Raw genomic sequence first — 22,526 nt, forward strand, 5'->3', positions numbered from 1 at the left:
AATAAACAAACACACAGTCAATAATACAATAGAAAATATATATATACACAGTGTGTGCAAATGAGGTAAGATAAGTGAGGTAAGGCAATAAAATAGGCCATAGTGGCGAGGTAATTACGATATAGCAATTAAACACTGGAGTGATAGATGTGCAGAAGATGAACGTGCAAGTAGGGTTATTGGGGTGCAAAGTAGCAAAATAAATAAATACAGTATGGGGATGAGGTAGTTGGATGGGCTATTTACAGATGGGCTATGTCCAGGTGCAACTGTCTGTGAGCTGCTCTGACAGCTGGTGCTTGACATTAGTGAGGGAGATAAGAGTCTCCAGCTTCAGCGATTTTTTCAGTTCGTTCCAGTCATTGGCAGCAGAAAACTGGAAGGAAAGGCAGCCAAATGACGAATTGGCTTTGGGGGTGACCAGTGAAATATACCTGCTGGAGCGTGTGCTGCGGGTGGGTGCTGCTATGGTGACTAGTGAGCTAAGATAAGGTGGGGCTTTACATAGCAAAGACTTGTAGATGACTTGGAGCCAGTGGGTCTGGCGACAAGTATGATGCGAGGGCCAGCCAACGAGAGCGTACAGGTCGCAGTGGTGGGTAGTATATGGGGCTTTGGTGACAAAACAGATGGCACAGTGATAGACTGCATCCAATTTGTTGAGTAGAGTGTTGGAGGCTATTTTGTAAATTACATCGCCGAAGTTGAGGATCGGTAGGATAGTCAGTTTTACGAAGGAATGTTTGGCAGCATGAGTGAAGCATGCTTTGTTGTGAAATAGGAAGCTGATTCTAGATTTAATTTTGGATTGGAGATGCTTAATATGGGTCTGGAAGGAGAGTTAACAGTCTAACCAGACACCTAAGTATTTGTAGTTGTCCACATATTCTAGGTCAGAACTGTGCAGAGTAGTGATGCTGGACGGGCGGGCAGGTGCGGGCAGTGATCGGTTGAAGAGCATGCATTTAGTTTTACTTGCATTTAAGAGCAGTTGGAGGCCACGGAAGGAGAGTTGTATGGCATTGAAGCTCGTCTGGAGGTTAATTAACACAGTGTCCAAAGAAGGGCCAGAGGTATACAGAATGGTGTTGTCTGCGTAGAGGTGGATCAGAGAATCACCAGCAGCAAGAGCGACATCATTGATGTATACAGGGAAGAGAGTCGGCCCGAAGATTGAACCCTGTGGCACCCCCATAGAGACTGCCAGAGGTCCGGACAACAGGCCCTCCGATTTGACACACTGAACTCTATCAGAGAAGTAGTTGGTGAACCAGGCGAGGCAGTCATTTGAGAAACCAAGGCTGTTGAGTCTGCCAATAAGAATGTGGTGATTGACAGAGTCTAAAGCCTTGGCCAGGTCAATGAATACGGCTGCACAGTACTGTCTCTTATCGATGGCAGTTATGATATCGTTTAGGACCTTGAGCATAATCAGCTCGGAAGCCAGATTGCATAGCGGAGAAGGTACGGTGGGATTCAAAATGGTCAGTGATCTGTTTGTTTACTTGGCTTTCAAAGACCTTAGAGGATCTCAGACGATACGAAAGAGAGGTTGATCAGGCTAGTAATAGGGGTTGCAACAATTTCGGCAGATAATTTTAGAAAGATTGGGTCCAGATTGTCTAGTCCGGCTGATTTGTAGTGGTCCAGATTTTGCAGCTCTTTCAGAACATCAGCTAACTGGATTTGGATGAAGGAGAAATGAGGGAGGCTTGGGTGAGTTGCTGTGGGGAGTGCAGGGCAGTAAGGGTAGCCAGGTGGAAAGCAAGGCCAGCCGTAGAAAATTGCTTATTGAAATTCTCAATTATCGTGGATTTATTGGTGGTGACAGTGTTTCCTAGCCTCAGTGCAGTGGACAGCTGAGAGGAGGTACTCTTATTCTCCATGGACTTTAGTGTCCCAGAACTTTGAGTTTGTGCTACAGGATGCAAATTTCTGTTTGAAAAAGCTAGCCTTAGCTTTCCTAGCCACCCTTTGCGTTGATGACAGCTCTGCAAACTCTTGGCATTCTCTCAACCAGCTTCATGGAGGTAGTCACCTGGAATGCATTTCAATTAACAAGTGTGCTATGTTAAAAGTTAATTTGTGGAATTTCTTTCCTTCTTAATGCTTATGAGCCAATCAGTTGTGTTGTGACAAGGTAGGGGTGGTACACAGAATATAGCCCTATTTGGTAAAATACCAAGTCCATATTATAGCAAGAACAGCTCAAATAATTAAAGAGAAATTTCAAGAACTTTGAAAGTTTCTTCAAGTGCAGTCGCAAAAACCATCACATGCTATGATGAAGCTGGCTCTCATGAGGACCACCACAGGAAAGGCAGACCCATAGTCACCTCTGCTGCAGAGGATAAGGTCATTAGAGTTACCAGCCTCAGAAATTGGAGCCCAAATAAATGCTTTACAGAGTTCAAGTAACAGACATATCTCAACATCAACTGTGCAGAGGAGACTGCGTGAAATCAGGCCTTCATGGTCGAATTGCTGCAAAGATACCACTACTAAAGGACACCAATAAGAAGAAGAGACTTGCTTGGGCCAAGAAACATGAGCAATGGACATTAGACCGGTGGAAATCTGTCCTTTGGTCTGATGAGTCCAAATTTGAGATTTCTGGTTCAACCGCTGTGTCTCTGTGAGGCGCAGAGTAGGTGAACAAATGATCTCCGCATGTGTGGTTAGAATTCAAGGCACACTTAACCAGCATGGCTACCACAGCATTCTGCAGCGATACACCATCCCATCTGGTTTGCGCTTAGTGGGACTATCATTTGTTTTTCAACAGGACAATGATCCAACACACCTCCTGTAAGGGCTATTTGACCAAGAAGGAGAGTGATGGAGTGCTACATCAGATGACCTTGCCTCCACAATCACCCGACCTCAACCCAATTGAGATGGTTTGGGATGAGTTGGACCGCAGAGTGAAGGAAAAGCAGCCAACAAGTGCTCAGTATATGTGGAAACTGACTGGGAACAAGGCTGTTGGAAAAGCATTCCAGGTGAAGCTGGTTGAAAGAATGCCAAAAGTGTGCAAAGCTGTCATCAAGGGAACTTTCACTACTTTGGCTACTTTGAAGAACCTAAAATCTAAAATATATTTTGATTTGTGTAACACTTTTTGGGTTACTACATGATTTTATATTTTATTTCCCAGTTTTGATGTCGTCACTATTATTCTACAATGTAGAAAATAGTAAAAAATAAAGAAAAATGTCTAGATTCTAACACAGGGACGTGGCTGCTAAGGGGGCCTGTGTCCAGCACCCTTCCCGGTACAAAGAGAATAGCTCAGCTTCTTCCTGAAGATGAAAAGATCTGAAATTCTTTCTCTCCCTGTAGCACTGAGCTGCAGCAGCAGTGATAGTGACAGCAGTACTGTAGGGTGGAAGACTAACAGCCAGAACAGCAAGTCACAGTTCTGGATATATCCAGTTAGGGCCAGCCTGAGGAGCTGTAATGACAGAGAGGCTCCAGGCTCCATCAAATATAATTTAGCTGAGGAGGCAAAACCAGACCCACTGAGAGACTGTACTGTTCAGAAGGCTGATGTTACTCTGAACTCATTGAAACTGAACACACACTGTATCTATTGAAAAGTGTCCCTTTCCAAGGAGCCAGAGATAGATGGAATTTCTCACCGAAGGAGGAAGATTAACAGTGAGTCGTGCATTTCCCTAGGATCACAGGTTGAGTTAATATCATCATGTCTTGATCCTGGGCTCACACTCTCCAAATCCCTCAGTCAGTGGCCATCAATGTTAACAGGCTGAACTTTCACCTCTAATTAAATTGTCTCTTATCTGCAAAGGAGCCAGTGAGGTCCTGGTCCCTACCTGGGATACAGGACAGTCGGCAGGGCAGTCGACTGGCCTTAACACACTGCAGGTGGCCATTAAGGAAGGCTAATTATGAGCGCCAAGTGGTTTTTTACTTAACGCAAACAAATACATGCCATGCTCTGAAATTGAGGCATTCATGTTTTTCAGACAATGTACATAACTTGCAGATAGACAGTACTCTGTGGTTTGTAAAACTACAAGCCTATTGTTGAGCTTTTACACCTTACGTAGTCTATAAGTGGTACAGTATAGTCTGTCTGTCTTAGTAGATCCACATCAATAAGTAGTCTGTCAGACCAATATGGCTAACAGAGGCAGAGGGGCAGCTCAACCATGACTAATGATGCCACTGCCTCCCTGACTCCGGAACCTTTCACACACTAATCTCCTGGATTATGCAGCAAAACCCACGCAATCCACAACTGCCAGTCACACTTTATGCATGTTGCGTCACAGAAAAAGAGAGAGACGGAAAGAGACCACTGAGGAAGGAGCTATACCTCCCAAACACTGCATAAAACAGAGTGAGAGAGGAGGTTTACCTTGGAGCATGCAGCGGTATGCTGACTCTGAAATGGCGTAGATGTGTGGTGGCATCTCATGACGCTTCTTCCCTCTGTACATCTCTATGATGTTCTCTGAGTAGATGGGAAGGTTTTTGTAGGGGTTTATCACCACACAGAACAGCCCAGAGTAAGTCTATGGGGGGAGAGAGAAACAAAACACAAATACAGCAAATCCACAAAATAAGAGTACGTTATGAATGCAGATTTTATCTCTAGAAGAGGTTAGGGACTGAAGGTTTTTCAATATGAGTTTCCATTGTACTGTGATCTAGGGGGATAACCACTTGTTAGTCTGAGAAGTGATCAACTCTCTCTATGTGGTTGAACTCAATCATCATACATAATTCAAAAGAATTACTCAATCATCATTTTCTAACTCTAGAGTGGCTCTGAAGTGGTCTGCAAAATGTCAGTGCAATTGAGCGGTCATCATTATGCTACATTTTGGACCCTTACGTCACCAGAGTGGGCAGACTGAGCATGCAGTGGCAAAGAGGCAATAGTAGAAAACGGATAAAGTGAGAGAAATAGTTGTGAGAAATGCAGTCAAATGGTAGACTAGCTTATCATGAACTATCCAGTTGAATGTAAGATCTGGCGGCTCCTTACAGTGACGCCTCCCCATTAAACAGTTTGAACTCCACAGCCATAGTGAGTGCCTCCTTATCAAGCCCTGTGGTTAATGTTCTGAGAAATGACAGAGGCTTTGGTGGGATATTAGCTCATTCTCATGTGACTGGGGCTTGACATTCTCACTAAAGAGTGCAATACCTACCCTAGAGTACCTACCCTCACACACACATTCACCACTGCCATGCTAGAATAATACAATAACACATATTTTCCAACGTGCAGTCATTGGAAAATAAAATGGATGACCTATGATCAAGATTATACTACCAATGGGATATTAAAAACTGTAATATCTTATGTATGAGTCGTGGCTGAACGACGACACAGATAATACAGAGTTGGCGGGATTTTCCATGCACTGGCAGGACAGAGAAGCTACGTCTGGTAAGACGAGGCGCGGGGGTGTGTGTCTATTTGTCAATAACAGCTGCTGGTGCGCAATGTCAAATATTAAAGAAGTCTCGAGGTATTGCTCGTCTGAGGTAGAGTACCTTATGATAAGCTGCAGACCACACTATCTACCAAGAGAGGTCTCATCTATATTATTCATAGCAGTCTGTTTACCACCATAAACCGATGCTGGCACTAAGACCGCACTCAACCAGCTGTTGAAGGCCATAAGCAAACAAGAAAATGCTCTTCCAGAAGCGGCGCTCCTAGTGGCCGGGACATTAATGCAGGCAAACTTAAATCAGTGTTACCTAATTTCTACCAGCATGTCACACAAAACTCTAGACCACCTTTACTCCACACACAGAGATACATACAAAGCTCTCCCCCGCCCTCCATTTGGCAAATCTGACCATCATTCTATCCCCCTGATTCCTGCTTACAAGCAAAAACTAAAGCAGGAAGTACCAGTGACTTGCTCAATACGGAAGTGGTCAGATGACGCGGATGCTATGCTACAGGACTGTTTTGCCAGCGCAGACTGGAATATGTTCTGGGATTCATCAAATGGCATTGAGAAGTATACCACCTCAGTCATCGGCTTTCTCAATAAGTGCATCGACAACGTCATCCCCACAGTGACCGTACGTACATATCCCAACCAGAAACCATGGATTACATGCAACATCCGCACTGAGCTAAAGGCTAGAGCTGCCGCTTTCAAGGAGCTGGACACTAATCCGGACGCTTATAAGAAATCCTGCTATGTCCCCAGACGAACAATCAAACAAGCAAAGCGTCAATACAGGATTATATTGAATCCTACTACACCGGCTCTGACGCTCGTCAGATGTGGCAGGGCTTGAAAACTATTACGGACTACAAAGGGAAACCCAGCTGCGAGCTACCTAGTGACACGAGCTAAATGCATTTTATGCTTGCTTCGAGGCAAGTAACACTGAGGCATGCATGAGAGCACCAGCTGTTCTGGATGACTGTGTGATAACATTCTTGGTAGCCGATGTGAGCAAGATCTTTAAACAGGTCAACATTCACAAAGCCGCGGGGCCAGACTGATTAACAGGACGTGTAGTCAAAGCATACGTGGACCAACTGGCAAGTGTCTTCACTGACATTTTCAACCTCTCCCTGACCGAGTCTGTAATACTGACATGTTTCAAGCAGACCACCATAGTCCCTGTGACCAAGGAAGTGAAGGTAACCTGCCTAAATGATTACCGTCCCGTAGTACCCACGTCAGTATTTTTTTTTTTTTTTTTTTTTTTTACCGTTATTTTACCAGGTAAGTTGACTGAGAACACGTTCTCATTTGCAGCAACGACCTGGGGAATAGTTACAGGGGAGAGGAGGGGGATGAATGAGCCAATTGTAAACTGGGGATTATTAGGTGACCATGATGGTTTGAGGGCCAGATTGGGAATTTAGCCAGGACACCGGGGTTAACAACCCTACTCTTACGATAAGTGCCATGGGATCTTTAATGACCTCAGAGAGTCAGGACACCCGTTTAACGGTGTAGCCATGAAGTGCTTTGAAAGGCTGGTCATGGCTCACATCAACATCATCCTCCCAGGACAGCAACACAATTAGACCCAACCAAATCATGAGTAAACAAAAAGAAAATTACTTGACACATTGGAAAAAACTTACTAAAAAACAGAGCAAACTGGAATGCTATTTGGCCCTAAACAGAGAGTACACAGTGGCAGAATACCTGACCACTATGACTGACCCAAAATTAAGGAAAGCTTTGACTATGTACAGACTCAGTAGGCATTGCTATTGAGAGAGGGCGCCGTAGACAGACTTGGCACGGGTCCTCAAAAAGTTCTACAGCTGCACCATCAAGAGCATCCTGACTGGTTGCATCACAGCCTGGTATGGCAACTACTCGGCATCCAACCGCAAGGCTCTACAGAGGGTAGTGCCCAGTACATCCAGGACATCTATACCAGGCGGTGTCAGAGGAAGGCCCTAAAAATTGTAAAAGACTCCAGGCACCCATGTCATACGGTTAGGGCAAGCGGTACCGGAGTGCCAAGTCTAGATCCAAAAGTCTCCTTAACAGCTTCTACCCCCAAGCCATAAGACTGTCGAACAGTTAATAAAATGGCTACCCAGACTATTTGCATTGACACCTGTTTTTTTTTTTACGTTGCTGCCACTCACTGTTTATTATCTATGCATAGTCACTTTACCACTGCCTACATGTAGATATTACCTCAATTACCTTGACTAACCTGTACCCCCACACATTGACTCGGTACTATAGCCTCGTTATTGTTATTTTATTGTGTTACTTTCTTTTTACTTTAGTTTATTTCGTAAATCTTTTCTTAACTCTTATTTTTCTCAAAACTGCATTGTTGGTTAAGGGCTTGTAAGTAAGCATTTCACGGTAAGGGCTGTTGTATTCGGCGCATGTGACAAATACAATTTGATTTGAGGTGGAAGCTGAGCTGCCAAATGTATGACCATATTAGAGGAACATATTTCCCTCAGATTACACAGACCCACAAAGAATTTGAAAGCAAATCAAATTTTGATCAACTCCCATATCTATTAGGTGAAATACCACAGTGTCATCACAGCAGCAAGATTTGTGACTTATTGCCACAACAAAAGGGCAACCAGTGAAGAACAAACACCATCGTAAATACAAGCTATATTTATGTTTATTTATTTTCCCTTTTGTACTTTAACTGTACATAGCTATAATATTTTGTGAGTGTAATGTTCACTGTTAATTTCTGATTGTTTTTTATCTTTTGTTTATTATCTATTTCACTTGCTTTGGCCATGCCAATTAACCCCTTTGGGGAGAGGGAGAGTAAGTTCATAGAACACACAGAGGTATCTATAACACACCAAACATGACTGACAGAGCCTCTGTTTAAAAGGCTTCTAACTGTTTCAAGAACTCTCATTTCATGCCTAAGGCCCAGTGGCTCCATTCACCTCTTCCAAGGGGTCTGGATAAGGCAATGGGCAGAGGTGACCACAATAGAAATAATTATAATTAAGAAATAATTATATTTTTATGAGACCACCAAAATATATGGCATACTAGACCTTATCCTAAACCTCGGTGGTGAAGCCCATGGGTTGTCTATTTGTGAGCCACAAGATGCAACCCTGTCTAACAATCAGGAGTCAGCCAAGCAATTAAGGCAGAAGGATAATGACTCAGCAGCCCAGCCACCGACAAGCGGCCCTGGAGAGCATGCTCATGATGCAAGAGGAGCCCAGTCAGCCCTTTCAGGGGAATGCCTTGCCAAACACTGACAATGACATAGAGAGAGAAACAGAGAGAGAGTAGGCTGTAAGGAGATAGAGGGGAACGGAAGGAGAGAGAGGGGGTCTCAGTTAATCGGAGCTGGTCTGTGAGGCAGCTGAGCTGACAAGAATCCCTGTTGGTAGAGAAGCAGGGCATAATGATTCTATCAGCCTCCTCTCACTCCTTCTAAACCTTAGAGGAGGTGAATAGGAAAATCCAGCCCTCTGTAACTCTAACTTGAAGCTCCATTTTGTAGCTAATTAAAAATGGATTCCCTTGATCTGAAAGCAGGAGCTATTAATAGTGTGGCGGTGCCTCTGTGACGTGCAGGACCCAGGCAGCTGGCTAGGCAGAGCTACCTGGCTGCACCCACAGTAATAATCTCAGGGGCTACTGTTGCATCCCACCAGTCTGTAGCAGGGTCGAGATCCCACCAGCCTGCAGCAGGGTCGAGATCCCACCAGCCTGCAGCAGGGTCGAGATCCCACCAGCCTGCAGCAGGGTCGAGATCCCACCAGCCTGCAGCAGGGTCGAGATCCCACAAGCCAGCAGCAGGGTCGAGATCCCACCAGCCTGCAGCAGGGTCGAGATCCCACCAGCCTGCAGCAGGGTCGAGATCCCACCAGCCTGCAGCAGGGTCGAGATCCCACCAGCCTGCAGCAGGGTCGAGATCCCACCAGCCTGCAGCAGGGTCGAGATGGTTAAACACCAGACCAGGATGAAACAACAATGTTTATTTTGTTTATTCTTGATAATAATTCTATAATAATATAATCAACAGTATTGATTTAAAATAACACTTTCCTATCATACTGATTATGCTTACTTTCAGGTTAAATGTGAGTGTGTGTCAATAGCGAGTTGACACTGTAAACATTGCAGGAGAGTTTTTGCGTTTAGTTTTGCCATTACTCTGGGTAGACCTACAATACCTTACGGATGCATAATTTGTCTCCAGTCACAAATTCAGCTACGTTGCAGAACACAAATAAATGCATTCTGCAGTACAGTCTACTAAGGAGGCCTCTCTTTCTCCCTCTCACAAAAATGTGAATCCCTCTCCCCTTACCTCCCCACTCTCCCTCCCTCTCAGGAGGGGTTGGAGGCAGCAGCCACTTCAGCAGAAAACGGAGTGGTAGGCCAGGACTGCTGCTGGAGGAAGTGGGTCAGGTTAGCCTGCTCTCCATGCTCCAGAGAAGGGGATATTTCCACTGTGAAATCGGATCCGGGGATGCAGTGGCTTAGTAACAGCTGAGAAACACACAGGCAACAGCAGACATAACAGTCGCCTGCATCTGCCATTTGGAATTAATAGCACCCCTACTGCAGCAAGGAGAGGACGGCCTAGTCCATTGATCTGTGGAGAATGACCTTGACAGTGCATATTCATAAAACCTAATAACCCTTCAAAGTATGCTTTGAAATATGATCAATACTCTTTGTGCAGAGCTATTGAATGAAAAAGAGTGTCAAGCCAATAGCAGGGTGTTCAACTATCTTGATTTGATAATGTAATGGGCTTTTAACAAAATCATATTAATAATACCTGGGGAAACTGAAAGAAAGATAGCTATGCCTTAGGTGGAATTGTGGCAAATACCGTAAATGCATGGCACTAACATTGCATAGCTCTTAACCCATGACCTTAACCACCAGCTTAAACACAAAGCTACTCAGAAATTCTTAAAACAGAAGATTTTTTATAAAATAAAGAAACTGTTGCTCACTCTTTCTGGATAATTTAATTCAAAAACAACCACTGATAACTGCATGGTGATCCATGAAAAGCCTGGTGCGGGTTTGGTATCCATGGAGTTTGTGTGTGTGTGTGTGTGTGTGTGTGTGTGTGTGTGTGTGTGTGTGTGTGTGTGTGTGTGTGTGTGTGTGTGTGTGTGTGTGTGTGTGTGTGTGTGCCAAGTTTATGGTAACACCTAAGTTGTTTACATGCAAAGGAGTTCTCCATGGAACAATGGCAATGCCATGACAACAACAAGAGACTCAAGATATGACTATGTGGGAGGCCTGAAAACAATGCCACTCTTGAGAGAGAGTTAATGTACCCTTCATGCACATAGCGAGTGAAAGCTTGTTCTCGAACCTCAATAAAGAAACATATCAGCCAAACAAGAATGACAAGACAGCTAATTAGTGGGGGTTTTCCATTAGTGATACCACCTACATCCTGTCAACCAAGAAGCAGCGTCCTCCACAAGTACAGAAGCACAGCCAAGACTGCAATACATTTATTAAATGTTTGAACAATCAAACATTTGAAACACCTAAAGAAGTGCAGGAATAAGGTTATTGGCATTGGGCAGAGCATTAGGACAGAGAAGAGAGAAATCGTAAATTAGAGAGTGAGTGTGGGAAAGGAGACAGGACAGTCAGACACATTGCAATGAAGTGGGCGGGAGACAGACGGACGCTGTTTTCATGAAAGAATGTTGAGGCTTTCTGACAGCTGGGGATTATATGCTGATACAAAGGCCTGGTTGTAGCGTCGCTAGCTAGCGTTCCGGTTAGCCTGTTACCCACTGGACTGGCTCAACTCCCTGACTTCACATGGAGCCAAGGCTACGCCACCGTGCCGTACTGGGGCCTCACTGAGGGACTGACCACAACGCAGGGAGCCACATTACCTAGGGGGCTCCCTCTGCACGCCAACCCTAGCTCAGACACACAAAGCCTGGGGCAGCAGAGTACAGCGCAGCTGGGTATGGGTTATGCCCCACTGTGGGGGGAGGTCACCTCCTGGGGCTGGGGCACTCTCCCACTGACACAAATATGTTCTTTATTTATGTCACGCCTACTCCCCTTCCCTTTCTCCGTCGCTCGACGTCACCGTTCTACTAACCACTGGTACTGGCAAACCGCATTACACACTCCTGGCAAACCAAATCAAATCAAACTTTATTGGTCACATCACACCTGGGGGCGGCCCGTCAGAAAGTCTAGGACCCAATTGCACAGGACGGGGTTGAGACCTAGGGCTTCCAGCTTGATGAGCTTGGAGGGTACTATGGTGTTGAATGCTGAGCTGTAGTCAATGAACAGCATTCTTACATAGGTAATCATCTTGTCCAGATGGGATAGGGCAGTGTGCAGTGTGATGGCGATTGCATCGTCTGTGGACCTGTTGGGGCGGTATGCAAACTAAAGTGGGTCTAGGGTGGCCGGTAAGGTGGAGGTGATAAGATCCTTGACTAGTCTTTCAAGGTACTTCATGATGATAGAAGTGAGTGCTGCTAGTCATTTAGTTCAGTTATCTCTGCCTTCTTGGATACAGGAACAATGGTGGCCATCTTGAAGCATGTGGGGACAGCAGACTGGCATAGGGAGTGATTGAATATGAATATATACACCAGCCAGCTGGTCTGCGCATGCACTGAGGACGCGGCTAGGGATGCCGTCTGGGCCAGCAGCCTTGTGAGGGTTAACACGTTTAAATGTTTTACTCACGTCGGCCATGGAGAAGGAGAGGGGGGGGAGAACAGTCCTTGTTAGTGGGCCGCGATGGTGGCACTGTATTATTCTCAAAGCGAGCAAAGAAGGTGTTAAGTTTGTCTGGAAGCGTGACATAGGTGTCCGTGACGTGGCTGGTTTTCTTTTTATAGTCCGTGATTTCCTGTAGACCCTGCCATATACGTCTCGTGTCTGAGCCGTTGAATTGAGACTCCACTTTGTCCCTGTACCGGCATTTTGCTTGTTTGATTGCCTTGCGGGGGGAATAACTACACTGTTTATATTCAGCCATATTCCCATGGTTAAATGCGGGGGTTCGCACTTTCAGCTTTGCGCGAATGCCGCCATCCATCCACGGTTTCTGGTTAGGGTAGGTTTTAATAGTCACAGTGGGTACAACATCTCCAATGCACTTCGTTATAAACTCACTCACCGAGTCAGCGTATAGATCGATGTTGTTCTTTGAGGCTGACCGGAACATACCCCAGGCTGCGTGATCAAAACAATCTTGAAGCGTGGATTCCAATTGGTATGACCAGCGTTGAATGGTTATAGTAACTGGTACATACTGTTTGAGTTTCTGTCTATAAGACGGTAGGAGCAAGATGGCGTCGTGGTCGGATTTTCCGAAGGGGAATGGCTATGTATGCATCGCGGAAGTTAGAGTAGCAGGGGGGAAAGTTCATCCAACTGGCCTCACAACCGCAGAACACGTGTAACTACGCCACCCCAAGACCTCCACATCCGGCTTCTTCACCTGCGGCATCGGCTGACACCAGCCACCCGGACAGCGGATGAAACTGTGGGTTTGCACAACCGCAGAATTTCTACGCAAACTGTCAAAAACTGTCTCAGGGAAGCTCATCTGCGTGCTCGTCATCCTCACCAGGGTCTTAACCTGACTGCAGTTCGGCGTCGAAACCGACATCAGTGTGCAAATGCTCACCTTTGATGGCCACTGGCACGCTAGAGAAGTGTGCTTTTCATAGATGAATCCCGATTTCAACTGTATCGAGCATATGACTAGCGGTTTGCTGATGTCAGTGTTGTGAACAGAGTGCCCCATGGTGGAGGTGGGGTTATGGTATGGTCAGGCATAAGCTACGGACAACGAACACAATTGCATTTTATCGATGGCAGTTTGAATGCACAGAGATACCATGACGAGATCCTGAGGCCCATTGTTGTACCATTCATCCGCCGCCATCACCTCATGTTTCAGCATGATAATGCACGGACCCATGTAACAAGGATCTGTACACAATTCCAGGAAGCTGAAAATGTCCCAGTTCTTCTTTGGCCTGCATACTCACCAGACAGGTCACCCACTGAGCATGTTTGAGATGCTCTGGATCGACGTGTACGAAAGCATGTTTCAGTTCCCGCCAATATCCAGCAACTTTGCACAGGCATTGAAGAGGAGTGGGACAACATTCCACAGGCCACAATCAACAGCCTGAACAAATCTATGCGAAGGAGTTGTGTCGCACCTCATGAGGCAAATGGTGGTAACACCAGATACTGACAGATTTTCTGATCCACGCCCCTATTTATTTTAAAGGTATCTGTGACCAACAGATGCATATTTGCATTCCGAGTCATGTGAAATCCATAGAAACATAAAGCTACCATCTGGTGGAATTCGTCATCAAGCCTGGTAAAGAAGATAAATCAAAAAGACTGCAGTTCCTCCAGAATCTGCGTCACCATGACTCAGGTGATAACCAATCCACACTCTATTCCTGGAACGCATGTCACTAAATGGGTCAAGATCATGACGATACACTGTATATATGACATCATTAACTAGACCCATCTGCACTGAATCATAGCTGCAGATAACTCCACACACAGTGAAAGCATCCAATTTAAACCAATGCAAACTCGGACGTTGGATTTTATTGCACGTGTGCTTAGATAAAAAAAAGTTTACGGACTACAGAATGGAAAACATTGATGGGGTACCAACAGCAAGGGGTAGCTTTAAAATGAGTGACATCATATACATCACTGACACTATCTATCATCTAATAGAATTCTGGGATTGTAGGTGGTCTTTTCTACAGAGGGCTTATGTGTGAGAGGACAAAGGCTCCCGACCATAAAGATGAACCAGACCTAATGCAACCGGTCTGAGCCATAGAGCACAGCAGCAGCAGTGACAGAAGGTGGGCCAGTGCCTCTCCTAGTCTGCCACCCTGCTCTGGGGCTCCACAGTCAACACACAGGGCCAAATGTGTTTGCTTTAATACCCAGGGATCCCATTGAGATGAGAGAGCCCCACAGACAGCTTAGAGATGAAACAGGGAAACCACGAGGAATGGGGTCGTACAAACAAACTGACCCACCAGTGTTTATGGTAGAAATGTGGTGAAAGTAAAGAAGATGGGCAGGTAATCTAGTTCCAGAGAGAGAATTTACCATCGGTCTGAACTATCTGGAAACGGTTATAGAGTATGATCAGTCTTTATATGTTTTTTAAACTTCAATCAAGCCACAAGACAGTGGCGTATCCAAATATCCACACTAGCATACTAAATAGTATGCGAAAAAAGAAAGTGTTAAAGTATATGCAATTTCTAAAATAGTACTCTAAATGAGTCATCTAATGCGTGATTGCGTTGACTCCCGCCATTCGCTCATTTTGGTACAGCGAGTCAATTTATCTGATTATCAGCTGTTGTCAGACATGTGAGTCAGAAAAGACAAGTGAATTCTACTAGATCAAACGTCAAAATCAGTATGCAGTTTATGTATGTATACTTATTCAGACACAGACCCTGTTTCCTCAGAGTTCCCCAGAGGTTAGGTTCTGTAGGTGAGCCAGGTCATGGTATATTTTATACCCGTGGAATTTATGATTTTATGTATGCAGAGCAGACAGACACAGGGAGTTTTAAGGAGTAATTTAAAAAAATATTTTATTTTCCCCTCTATCAGTGGCTGTGTCAGTGTGTGGGGGGTAGGTGAGGGGGTGTGTTCGGTAAGGAGTGGGTTAGGGACACAGAATTAAAAATCTCAAACAGCCCTGTCTCAACATTATCAAGAGACCAATACATGGGATTCTGTGGTCTGGGTCTCATTTAAGGTATGCGTCGCCAGAGTTGCTGAAAAACAGCTAAAATATTGAACTATTGAGCCATGTCTGTTGTGTGCACTATGTGTAAGTATGGTTGAATCTGCTTTCTAGGTGAATAGATGTATAATAAGAATACACTCTGAAAAAAAAGGTGCTATCGAGAACCTAACAGGGTTCTTCGGCTGGCCCCATAGGAGAACCCTTTGCAGAACCTTTTTTCGTTCCAGGTAGAACCCTTTCCACAGAGGGTTCTACATTGAACTCAAAAGGGTTCTACCTGGAACCAAAAAGGGATATCCTAACCCTTTTGCAACCCTTTTTTCTAACTGTGTACAACAACACAACCACTCACGTAGATGAGGCCAGAGTAGTAGCGGTCTTTGAGGTTGTGCAGCACAGAGGCCTCGTTCAGGCAGGTGAGCTCAGCCATGTCTTCCACCTTGCTGAACTTGGGCGGGTTCATCTTCTGGATGTCGTCCTTATTGACAATGGCCTTCTTGCCATTCTCTGACAGTTCCACCACCACCTCCTCTCCCCGCTCCTCCTTGATGCTGGCCGCCTCAAAGCCATGACGCTCTGAAGGGATCCACACCACCTTCTTGGCTGTCCAGTCGGCCTGTGTGGCCGGGTTGTAGACCACAGCGCGATCCACAAACAGGTACCGCTCCGGGTCCTCCTGCCCACTTCGATGAGCCATTTTGGGGGTACCAGAGCAAGAGTGCCACCTGGAAGAGGCAGAGACAGGCAGAAACTCAGTATAGAAACATGTTTGTCATGAAATGTTAAGCACTCTCAGGCATGGCACTTATCAAGGTCGCATTCCTTTGTGACAATAAAGCTACCCCCTTTTCAAGCCTAGGTGTAGCCAGCAGATCCGACCCCACAGCATTCCTGTGTAGATTAAGACAACGTGAAGCCGGCACGAATATGGCTCGGAAAACGCACCTCCAAGGATGGGAAAAGCGTTGCACTCCAAGAATTGTCCCATTATCCCAACTGTTACACCGAGAAGACTGAACTACTGCCAGTTTTTACGGAAAGCTGTCCTTTTCGTCCTAGGTAGAAAAAGCCACAGCAGCCATTTTGGAAGGTATGTTTCCCGAGCCATATCGCACACTGGCGAGATATCAAGGGTTTCCCAAACTTGGTCCTGGGCCACCCCCGGGGGCACATTTTTTGCTGTAGCACTCACAGCTGATTCAAATAATCAAAGCTTGATGATGAGTTGGATATTTGAATCAGCTGTGAATTTGGGAAAACCTGTCTTAAACTATATAGGAATGCTGTCTGACCCTAGTGCAGCTCTAAGCAAGCTGTCGGATCTGCTGGCTAGCCTAGGTGGGGACATTTTTACTCACCTGTATCTTATTTTCAGGAGGAAAACAGAGAGGTTTTACTATAGGCTATGAAGGGAGGCACAGCGCAAAGCTGCATAATTTTACATACTTACAAAAATGGATGAGATGAGTATACTCTGCTGCACTGCGCTAGGCCTAGCAATGGATAACGAATGGTAGCTAGGTAGCCTAAGTGCTTTCCAGAGCAGCCCAGAATTCTCGCAACTCTCCGAGGGCTTGACAGAAAGCTGATCAAATCAAATCAAATGTATTTATAAAGCCCTCTTACATCAGCTGATATCTCAAAGTGCTGTACAGAAACCCAGCCTAAAACCCCAAACAGCAAGCAATGCAGGTGTAGAAGCACAGTGGCTAGGAAAAACTCCCTAGAAAGGCCAGAACCTAGGAAGAAACCTAGAGAGGAACCAGGCTATGAGGGGTGGCCAGTCCTCTTCCGGCTGTGCCGGGTGGAGATTATAACAGAACATGGCCAAGATGTTCAAATGTTCATAGATGACCAGCATGGTCAAATAATAGTAATACAGTGATGTTTCCAGTTTTCAGGGATACAGTATTCAACATAAATGTAGGGACTCTTTTTACGGCTGCTAAATTAGGGTACAGATTTCCCAACATCCTCATTGTTTCTTTATTTCTTATAGGTTATAGTTTAAGCGTTTTGAAAGCTAACAGCAGTACGACAAAAGTGTGTTTCTTGTGTATGATGTTGGTTTCCGCCACATTGTATCAGATATTGGACAGAGGACACAGATGTTTGTTACATTGTATCTGTACAGCCAAAATAGACCAACAGCATCATTGCTTTTTACAGCAGAATTTATCACAAGTTCCTCATCCAAGTAGACGTTTGCAGCCAAACATGGAAAGCAATTCCTCACCTTCAGGTAGAGTATTCATCGTGTTGAACAAATGTATTCAGAATAAAGTAAGTGCCAAACAGAACCCCGTTTTTAAAAACTTTTTTGTTGTTGATTTGCCTGACAGGCTGGCTACATGGTTGACTCGTTTAATAACGCGCGTCTTACGCTGACTTAACTAGAGCCATCTCGCGCGCTGGTGTAACGGTGTTGTGAATGGTACGCAATCTTGCCACACATGACAATCAACATAGACAATAAGCATGTATTTATTAGATCAGCAGGTCCCCGAACAACCTAAATCGCTATTATAGATCACATAGATTCAGATAGCTGTACGTTATCTGACATTTGCGATCACTTTAATAACAGAAACCATCTGAAATCATGCTGAGAGCTCTACTGGTCAAGGGAGTCAATTTTGGTGTAGAAACATCTCCAAAGTCATAATTTCAATTTCATTCAATTAAAATCTTCGATAAATATAACTCAATATATGACTTTAACATATTTTAATTCAACGTGTCTGGGTAATCAATAGTCCTGAACATAATATAACGACATCATTGCAAGTACCTCCACAGTTGCGCTATGTAGCCTAAATCCATCCAGCTGGACAGTCTTCAAGCTGCTAATGTAACCATGCAGAACACAATTATTCCTAAAAGAACTGGTAATTTACCTGGTGGTGTGAGAGAAGAAACGAGGACAACTGTTCACACGAATAGACCGATCTCCCTCTTTAATAACACTTTATGCAACAACACAACTGATATGCAGGCATCTATATCTAGGCTTTGGTTTGCACCAAAGATACTGCCCCTCTGGTGGGACCCCTCAACCGAACAGATCTGACCGCTGTTACTCCGCCTACGATGGGTTGTGCAGACATAGATATTGACCAATAGATCAGCTCGTTCGAATTCAACAGCTCATTGTGATGCTTTACGGTCTATATTTTCTAAAGTGTTGATATCCTCTGAAAAACAGACGTCTAATGATAAACAAATACAAATCATGTTTAATTCTGAAGTCACATGAGGTGAATATAATATCTAGTTGTGAAAGTCTATACACTGCACACACCTACTAGATGCGGGTAAAACACAATTGGATTCGCACGCTGCAGTCTCTAGTACCCTCGCCTCCTATTGGCTAAAAACCCAACTATTATTAGAGGAATTATTTCTGGTCCACGGTTCCACCTGTTCCTGACACAATTTTCAACCTGACCCTCGACATGTATTTTTTTTCTAATTAATTTCCTTTCAATTAAATCATTATGCTCAGTGCACGAAATAATAATGCACGTATTTGTTCCTAAAGTCATTAACACGCTGTTGGTGCAATGTTAATTTTGTATGTTCGTTAAGTATTGCATGGTGTGATATTTGACATGGTACAAATGTTACAATAAGCTACCACAGAGTAACTGGTTAGATATCATGATTTGCAACACCCCCCGCATCTTGTGTCCAAAGTGGTGGGGCTTATTTGTATCATTATCTTCCTGGAAATATAGGTCATTGTTGGTTTAAAGTCTATTTTTGCCCTGTTCATGTCACCTGCATTGCTAATCTACATTCAAAAGATTTAATGAAATATTGAATAAAAATTCATGAAGATGTTATATTATCATATCAGGATTCCATTCATGTTGACCAAGCTTTATTATCAAATTGTGAATGTGAACACAACTCACTGAAAATGGTCTTGATTTTACATAAACATTTTTATTACAAATGGAAATATTGATTAGTAAATTGAACAAGTCATTGGTAATTAAATAGCCTGTCACTGTGATGTGGTGGTTGTAAAGAAAGCGGCATCCTTTAATAATCATAGATGTTTTATATCAAGCAGAAAATGACATACTATCTGACAATATGTACAGTATTGTGTTATTCTACTGGCACCTTCAACGTCCTCCTCTCCATGCTGCTCCGCCACGGTTTTTTCCTCCTCCTCCACCTCTTCCCCCCCCTCCACCACCACTACCAGCGCCACCTCTTACTTTCTTCCTCACACCGCTGGACTGCTCTGTGTCATCCCCCTCTTCTCCTCTGGGCCTCTTCCTCTTTTCTCCTTGTTCCTTCATTTCCTGAGAGGGAAAGAGGTTATCGTGACTGACTTTAGAGCTATTACAATGGATGACGACACTGCTGAAAAGACACTGATTGAGACTCACAATTCTGGCGAATCGCTGTGCCTCGCTCACTCTCTCCACCAGCATCATCACTTCCTCCTCCTGCGTGGGGAAGGCAGGCAGCTTCTTGCCAATCAGAGTTTCGATTCGCTGGAACAGCTCCACATCATACCTGAGAGGTTAATATGTCAATCAGAAGAAAATATTTGGACGAAGTAACCAATTTCAATAGGATTGGTTGAGATTGAGCATAAAGGTGGCCCTTACTGTGTGACAAATGTGATGGATTTTCCAGACCGTCCTGCTCTGGCGGTTCGCCCCACTCTGTGGATGTAGTCCTGAGAGCACACACACAATAAAACTTGCTCAGTTGGGTCCATCATTTGTGATAACATTGAAGAGACTGCAGACCAGGGAGAAACATCCACACCAGACTGATACCTTTGAGTGGGTTGGGATGTCGTAGTTAATAACACAGTCTACATGTGGAATGTCCAGTCCTCTTGATGCCACGTCCGTCGCCAGCAACACAGAGCGAGACTTAGACTTGAACTTGTTCAGCGACCCCAGACGTTTGTTCTGACCAACAGAGAAAGACATTATTTATACTTTCTTACATGCAGATTTCACTGATGTGTAAAACATTTGGAAGTGTTAGAGTATGATATTTGGAGTGAGTATGTTGGTAGACAGTAGTGTGTTTGGATAAGGGGGGTACCTGACTCATCTGCCCATGCAGGGGGATGGCAGTGATGCCCAAGTTCCTGAGCAGCAGCGCCACCCGCTGGGCATTGTTACACGTACTGCAGAAGATCATGAAGGAGTTCCCAGCCAGCTCGTTGATGATGGACACCAGGTAACAATCCTGGAGACACAGGCAGTTAACTTACAATCCAACACTAGCCATACACAGCCTCTGACTTCTCAGAGAAAAATTACCTTGATACCATTAGAACATCAAACTTCAAGTACCTTGTATTTGGAGGGTATGAAGACATAGTACTGTTGAAGTTTTTCTACTGTTGAGTACTTGGTGTTAACGGCACATTTAACTGGATCCTTCAGAGCTGCCCTCTGCAGCTTTGCGACCTTGGTAAATATAGAGACATAGAAGGGTTAGTGTGACAGGCCAGGTGTTTGGGATACTCTGACAAGTCTCAAATGAAGAGCTAAAAGGAATAGATAATAGGGGCTATTATGTGGGTACCTTTTTGGTCATGGTGGCAGAGAAGAGAAACGTGCGTCTGTCTCTGGGAATAACCTTTAGGATCTTGTCCACCTCAGTCTCAAAGTCCATGTTGAGGATCCGGTCTGCCTCATCCATCACCAGGAACTTCAGCGCTCGCAGTGAGAAGCCTTTGGTGTTCTCTAAGTGGTCTATCAACCGCCCAGGGGTGGCTGTTATGACATGCACGGTGAATACACAGTTAGTATCAACCAGGAATGCACTTAAAAGATGGTACCATATTATGCACCTAAAAGGGGTAGGTTGGATGAAGTTATTTTCTCACCAATGACAATGTGAGGTTTCTTGGCCAGGACCAGGGATTGGGACATCATGTCAATTCCTCCAACTATAACAGCTGAAACAGAAAAAAAGACGAGTTAAAACAACAGTCACATGACACTTGAGTTCCCTTAAATATGTTTCTACTCCTTCCAATGCCCACGTACCGGTCTTGACTCCGATGCTGGAGCCCAGGGCCTCAAACTGCTCTGCTATCTGGAAAGCCAGCTCTCTGGTGGGGGTGAGTATGAGTGTATGCAGCCTCTGAGCAGAAGCGAGGAGTGACTGCAGGATGGGCAGAGCAAACGCACCGGTCTTCCCTGAGCCAGTCTCTGCCAAGCCAATTACATCCTTTCCTGAGATAGGAGAGAAGTGCGTCGTGAGTGTACAAACAGACATGAGACCTTCCACCGAGAGGACAGGTCTTTACAAACCGTTTTATACATGGCACAAACAAGAACATTCACCCCCCTCCATTCAACTGAACTCACCTTGTAAGGCTACAGGTATTGCCTCTACCTGGATCTTTGTAGGAGTCTTCCATCCCAACTGTTCACAAGCTTCACACAGCACTTCAGTTACACCCTATATTAACAGATGCATGCCATAGCAGAAATATGTAAACGCGTTAGAATATGGAGTGCATGTTACACATCTACACAAATAACATGGCTGAATGCGCGCCCCATTTTTAAATGTCTGTCAATGACATCACATCATCTCACAGCTGTACCCAGCTCTCTACCTGGTGAACAGTAGGATGCTGAACTGTATGTTGGTGGTTGAAAGACAGTTAACTTGCTAACTTATCGGCGGTAGGTTGGTTTGTTGATGTACTGTTAACTAACGTTAGCTCGCTTCCAAGCCGGCAAGCTTATCCACCATTTCCATTTAGCTAGCTAACGTTACTCACCAGATCCTTGAAGGTCTTCACTGGCTCATTCTTTTCAGTGATATTAACGTTACTGTTATCATCATCACTACTCGAATCTTCATCCTTTGCGTCATCTGTTTTTATCTCAACACTTTTCTCCGAGTCGTCCGCCATGCTTGTTTGCCAACGTGCCGTCTACGCTAAAGTGCGCATGTACGGAAATGGATAAGATTTCATGCTATGATTTCTGGGACTTGATGTTCCCCGCTGAATTTATAAATCATTCAAATTAATTGCAATGTTTAGACCACATTCAGTTGTCAAACGTTGTCGAACGTTGCAGATAGAAATGCCACGAATAGAGCTGATGTGATTCCTTACCCTACATAGCCTAGTTCTCACATCTGAATGTTCCCAAAATGTTGCATCCTGCTGAACGAGCCTGTTCATCATGGTGGTTTATTAATTTGTAGTCTGACTTATGAAAAGATACTTAAAAAAAAGATTGGACTGA

General features: G+C 44.6%; 2 protein-coding genes across 4 annotated transcripts in view; both read right to left on the reverse strand.

The window, feature by feature from the left end:
- LOC129826646 (myosin-10-like) overlaps nucleotides 1–18,345 on the reverse strand; it is a 59,984-nt gene extending 41,639 nt beyond the window's left edge. The window contains exons 1-3 of one of the 3 annotated variants that reach the window (XM_055887622.1): nucleotides 18,168–18,345; nucleotides 15,623–15,995; nucleotides 4,385–4,541 (exon numbers count right to left, since the gene is read on the reverse strand). In XM_055887622.1, the coding sequence (XP_055743597.1) occupies nucleotides 4,385–4,541; nucleotides 15,623–15,967 (502 nt within the window). In that variant the 5' untranslated portion in view covers nucleotides 15,968–15,995; nucleotides 18,168–18,345. The remainder of the gene's footprint in view (nucleotides 1–4,384; nucleotides 4,542–15,622; nucleotides 15,996–18,167) is intronic. The other 2 variants (XM_055887604.1, XM_055887613.1) reach the window with 2 other exon arrangements.
- An 853-nt stretch (nucleotides 18,346–19,198) lies between these two features.
- Nucleotides 19,199–22,215, reverse strand: LOC129826661 (probable ATP-dependent RNA helicase DDX47). Its single transcript, XM_055887635.1, has 11 exons — nucleotides 22,052–22,215; nucleotides 21,630–21,723; nucleotides 21,306–21,494; nucleotides 21,143–21,214; nucleotides 20,839–21,029; nucleotides 20,604–20,720; nucleotides 20,350–20,496; nucleotides 20,073–20,210; nucleotides 19,899–19,969; nucleotides 19,674–19,803; nucleotides 19,199–19,586 (listed from the first exon to the last, which is right to left on the reverse strand). The coding sequence occupies exons 1-11, from the start codon at nucleotides 22,184–22,186 to the stop codon at nucleotides 19,404–19,406; spliced, it is 1,467 nt and encodes a 488-aa protein (XP_055743610.1). The 5' UTR covers nucleotides 22,187–22,215; the 3' UTR covers nucleotides 19,199–19,403.
- Between the last annotated feature and the right edge of the window lie 311 nt (nucleotides 22,216–22,526).

This window comes from Salvelinus fontinalis, chromosome 2, assembly GCF_029448725.1.
Source record: "Salvelinus fontinalis isolate EN_2023a chromosome 2, ASM2944872v1, whole genome shotgun sequence".
NCBI classification, from domain to species: domain Eukaryota; kingdom Metazoa; phylum Chordata; class Actinopteri; order Salmoniformes; family Salmonidae; genus Salvelinus; species Salvelinus fontinalis.